The sequence below is a fragment of the Sorghum bicolor genome, chromosome 9, assembly GCF_000003195.3.
Source record: "Sorghum bicolor cultivar BTx623 chromosome 9, Sorghum_bicolor_NCBIv3, whole genome shotgun sequence".
NCBI classification, from domain to species: domain Eukaryota; kingdom Viridiplantae; phylum Streptophyta; class Magnoliopsida; order Poales; family Poaceae; genus Sorghum; species Sorghum bicolor.
Window position 1 is genome coordinate 54,555,034 of NC_012878.2, and position 5,044 is coordinate 54,560,077.

Genomic DNA, 5,044 nt, shown 5'->3' on the forward strand with positions numbered 1-5,044 from the left:
CCGTGCCAGCACCAGAACCAGAGCGGCCGGCCGCCACCGACAGCGCCAGACCGCAACCGCACGCAACGAATAGAGCGTCGTGCGAGCCCACTCGGCGGCACGCCCACACGCGGCCGACGAACCAACAGATCGACAGTGCCTCACCCGCACGGTTAAAAAACCTTCGAGTTCCACCCGCCGATCCGATCACAAGCCGCGGCGAAGCGTCCCCCTTCCTTCCTTCCTTCCTTCCTTCCCGGCTCCCCCTCCCCCCACCAACACCACCCCCATCCATGATCCATCTGCTAGTTTTCTGTGTTCTCGTTCTCACGGCCAGCCCAGCTTGCGGCTTTTAACCACTCCACTCGGTTTTACGCTGTCTCGGGCGGGGCGGGGGCGTCAAAAGGGGGGGTTTTTTTTATTTTTTTTCTTTATTATAGTCGACGGCGACGGTGGTGAGAGGCGGGAGACACAGAGGGAGGAGGGCGGGGCAGGGCAGGGCAGGCCGCGAATAAATAAAGCGGGGGGCGAGCTCGTCTGACCGACGTGGTGAGCTGTTCTTCCGCGCTCTCTCTCTTCCTGTGCGTGCCCGCGGCATATGCTGGCTGGCCTGCCTGCAGCGGTGGTGTTCCTCTTCCGGCTATTAAGGTCGTGCTTGATGAGTAGTAGGTGATTAAGGTGAGGGACGAGGGCGACGACGACGAGGAGAGCCCGGGTCGTCGCTGCGAGAGTTCTCCGTGTGTGCTAGCCCGCGTGACAGAGAGGAGGAGGAGGAGGAGGTGGTGGTGGTGTCAGTGCGTGCCAATGGCGCCGTCGTGGTGGGGGAGGGACGCGAGGGCCAATGGCGTCGTTAGCGGCGGCGGCGGCACGCCCGTGGTGGTGAAGATGGAGAACCCGAACTGGTCCATCTCCGAGGTCGCCGCATCCGAGGTGTCGCCGGGCTCGCCGGCGGGTGCCGGCGGGGGCAAGGCCGGGCGTGGCAAGAACGCGCGGCAGATCACGTGGGTGCTGCTCCTGCGGGCGCACCGCGCGGCGGGGCGGCTGACGGGGGCGGCGTCGGCGGCGCTGGCCGTCGCCGCCGCCGCGCGCCGCCGGGTGGCGGCGGGGCGGACGGACTCGGACGCAGCCCCGGGGGAGAGCACGGCGCTCCGGACGCGCTTCTACGGCTGCATCCGGGTGTTCCTGGTCCTCTCGCTGCTGCTGCTCGCCGTCGAGGTGGCGGCCTACTTCCAGGGCTGGCACCTCTCGGTTTCCCTCGAGGAGGAGGTGGACGCGGGCCTCCAGGCCGTCGACGGGCTCTTCGCCGCCGCCTACGCGGCGTGGATGCGCGCCAGACTCGACTACCTCGCGCCGCCGCTGCAGTTCCTTACCAACGCCTGCGTCGTCCTCTTCTTGATCCAGAGTGTCGACCGCATCGTGCTTTGCCTGGGCTGTTTCTGGATCAGGCTCAAGGGGATCAAGCCTGTGCCGCTAGCCGCCGCCGACAAGGAGGACGTCGAGGCCGGTCCCGAGGACTTCCCCATGGTGCTCGTGCAGATGCCCATGTGCAATGAGAGGGAGGTAAGCTAGTCAAGGCAACCTTCAAACATCCTTCCCCTTCCGTATTTGCTTTTGTGCGTGCTTACGTTGGAATTTTGGGATGAAAAGATTCGTTTCTTGAGTTCAATTTGAGGCTTCCTGGTGACTCCTGTCTCCTAGTGGCTAGTTCTAGTCAACCCAGCACAAATAGAGTGGACGGAGATGCATTGGTGGTCTGGATCTTTGACTTCTGTCTCCAATCACGAGTTTGGTGCTTTCTGAAGTTTAAAGTTGCTTCTGTCTTGCCCTAGTCGGTACCTTAGATCAACGAATTTAGATTTTTTTGCGGTTGGTATTCGTACTTTCAGCAGGAGCACACTTCGTTTCCTGGTATCCAAATCTCAGTACGCTTGTTGTCAACCGACCACTTAATAATTGGCAATACTAGAGACTGAATATAAAACTGTAGCATAAATCACGGCTTCCACAAATCTATAGCTTGTGAAGAAGCTGATAGGAGATGATCTGCGTACCATTGCACTTCCTTTGAAACATAAGTCCATTTCAGTTAACATCTTTATCTTGGATGTTGCAGGTGTACCAGCAATCGATCGGCGCAGTGTGCAGCCTGGACTGGCCAAGGTCAAATTTCCTGGTCCAGGTGTTGGATGATTCTGATGATGCTACCACTTCGGCACTTATCAAGGAAGAGGTGGAGAAATGGCAGCGAGAGGGGGTGCGCATAGTTTACCGGCACCGGGTCATCCGGGATGGCTACAAGGCTGGAAACCTGAAATCAGCCATGAACTGCAGTTATGTGAAAGATTATGAGTTTGTTGTCATCTTTGATGCTGATTTCCAACCACAAGCGGATTTCCTGAAGCGCACTGTACCCCATTTTAAGGTTTGGCTCAATTGTACAAAGTTAGCTGCTGTACTTGACAATTGGTCTTATTAGATATATTTTCTGAGATTTTGAGTGGTGCAATTTCCAGGGAAAGGATGACGTCGGGTTGGTTCAGGCAAGATGGTCTTTTGTAAACAAGGATGAGAACCTGCTGACCAGACTTCAGAACATAAATCTTTGCTTCCACTTTGAGGTGGAGCAGCAGGTGAATGGGGCGTTTCTCAACTTCTTCGGGTTCAATGGCACTGCGGGAGTGTGGAGAATTAAGGCACTTGAGGAGTCTGGAGGATGGATGGAGAGGACAACTGTGGAGGATATGGACATAGCTGTTCGGGCACATCTCAAGGGGTGGAAGTTTCTCTTCCTAAATGATGTTGAGGTATTGGCCAGTGTTCACTGCTGCTTAAGCAGAATATGCCTTGCGTAAAGACATGATAACTTAACCTGTGTAACTTCTCTTTCAGTGTCAGTGTGAATTGCCAGAATCCTATGAAGCATACAGAAAGCAGCAACACCGGTGGCACTCAGGTCCCATGCAATTGTTTAGGCTCTGCTTTGTGGATATAATCAAATCTAAGGTACGGCACTTTTTTTTTTTGTCTGTAGGCACGTTGTGAAAGCTAAAACGTTTGGAAAGCATGCCCATTAGAATGTACGTATCTTATTTACAAGGGCCTTTCCCGTTATATTATTTGGTTTCATAGGAAAAGCTACAAAATGAAGTAATTGCTATGAAGCGTCAGCTACATTGTTGTAGTAACAATGAAAAACATCAAATTAGAATCTGATATTTCAAGTAGTTGCTCTTGCCTTTATGCATGTTCTTTTTTGGTTCATTTGAATCATTTGTTTAGTCTACCATAATTTATGAGTCCATTTGTGGTTCGTCTTTTTATTCTTCACATTTGAGCTTTTCTGTTCAAGCTTGGACAGTGTAGGCATAAGGTTATTGGATAGCTGACCTGATGTTGCTGCTTACTTTCTCCTGCAGATTGGATTCTGGAAGAAGTTCAATCTCATATTTCTTTTCTTCCTTCTCCGGAAGCTCATCCTACCCTTCTATTCATTCACTCTTTTCTGTGTCATCCTTCCCATGACAATGTTCGTTCCTGAAGCTGAACTCCCTGCATGGGTAGTATGCTACATTCCAGCAACAATGTCCATTCTCAACATCCTCCCAGCCCCAAAATCTTTCCCGTTCATTGTTCCATACCTTCTGTTCGAGAACACCATGTCGGTTACCAAGTTCAATGCCATGATTTCTGGCCTGTTCCAGCTCGGGAGTGCCTACGAGTGGGTTGTCACCAAGAAATCAGGTCGTTCTTCTGAGGGCGATCTCTTAGCCCTCGTTGAGAAACACTCTAAGCAACAAAGAGTAGGTTCTGCACCCAATCTTGATGCACTAACAAAGGAGGAGTCAAATCCTAAAAAGGACACCAAGAAGAAGAAGCACAACAGGATCTACAGGAAGGAACTCGCGCTGTCCTTCCTTCTGCTAACAGCAGCCGCCCGCAGTTTGCTGTCTGCCCAGGGCATCCATTTCTACTTCCTGCTGTTTCAAGGGGTTTCATTCTTGGTTGTCGGCCTCGACCTAATTGGCGAGCAAGTGGACTGATAGCAATATAAGGAATATAATGGGTTTTTTTTTTTGCTTGAAGAAATCTTCGCAAGCATCAAAGGGCTCTTTGTAAAGGGAAGAGTGTCGCCCTCTTTGGTGCTTACACGAGGAAAACCTTGGTCCCTGTTGCAGGGGTCAAAAGATTCACCAGAGATACTGAAATGTGGAGGAGCTGTAGATAGGTATAGTTTGGGTTTAGCCTGTGAGATGCTTTTATTCTTTCAGGTTTCGATTCTTTTGTAAGAATATTTCTGTCCCTGGATGGGCTGTTCTCTCTTTCTTTTTTCTTTTTGAGATGACAGACTTTACCTTCAAATGAAGATAATACTTGTGTTCACCGTGTATTTGATCAATCAATCAATCAGTCAATCAATTACCATGATTATTGAGGTACATCTCCTAGAAGTAGTATAATGTAAGGGGCAATGGTGTGGCTCACAAATGGAGCCTGTTGAAGCCCTAAGGAAAGGGTGGTGTCGTGTTCCATCTTGCTACATGCTGTCTTTTCCTTTGGCCTCATCATGTGCGTTCAGCAGGGATATGTTTGTTTTGCGTGATTAGTGTCCCCATCCTTGAAAAGGACAGCAATCCATGAGTGTGTCCCTCTGCTTGCAACAATCCATGTGGAAGTAAATTAGAAATGCTAGTTACTAGTAGCCTCGTTTGGCCTGTCGCGTGATGGCGCTTGCCCTCCTAATCTTCCAATTGGCGACCTGACATTCTGAAATAGTATTAGTAGCTCTCAAGTGACAAACACATCTGCTGGGTTATGGGTGGTTTCTGCGGACCAGCTGCTGTATTTTCCTTTGTCCTTTTTACATGGCCTGGCTGGCAGTTCTGGCTTCTGGCGGGGCACGATTGGGAGCCGGGAGGGGATGTTGCCATGTTGGGTCCATTGTAACCTGTTTGGGCAGGTTCAGACTGACTGAACTGAGGTTTTTTTTTTCCCTCACATCATGTAAAAGGTTTGCACACTTTTATATTAAGACAGAAAAAAATACGATACAACAATGTCTTTGAAC

The 5,044-nt window shown here is 50.8% G+C and overlaps 1 protein-coding gene across 1 annotated transcript; it reads left to right on the plus strand.

The window, feature by feature from the left end:
- Positions 483 to 4,417, plus strand: LOC8067497 (probable xyloglucan glycosyltransferase 7). Its single transcript, XM_021447983.1, has 5 exons — positions 483 to 1,539; positions 2,093 to 2,401; positions 2,493 to 2,783; positions 2,869 to 2,982; positions 3,396 to 4,417. Exons 1-5 carry the CDS (start codon positions 784 to 786, stop codon positions 4,017 to 4,019), a joined length of 2,094 nt encoding a protein of 697 aa, XP_021303658.1. The 5' UTR covers positions 483 to 783; the 3' UTR covers positions 4,020 to 4,417.

Bases quoted from the DNA above. Each gene is read 5' to 3' on its own strand.
- LOC8067497 (XM_021447983.1), top strand. From the start codon at position 784: ATGGCGCCGTCGTGGTGGGGGAGGGACGCGAGGGCCAATGGCGTCGTT. The intron at 2,402-2,492 runs GTTTGGCTCAAT...TGCAATTTCCAG, and splicing joins GCACTGTACCCCATTTTAAG to GGAAAGGATGACGTCGGGTT. The intron at 2,983-3,395 runs GTACGGCACTTT...TTTCTCCTGCAG, and splicing joins TGGATATAATCAAATCTAAG to ATTGGATTCTGGAAGAAGTT.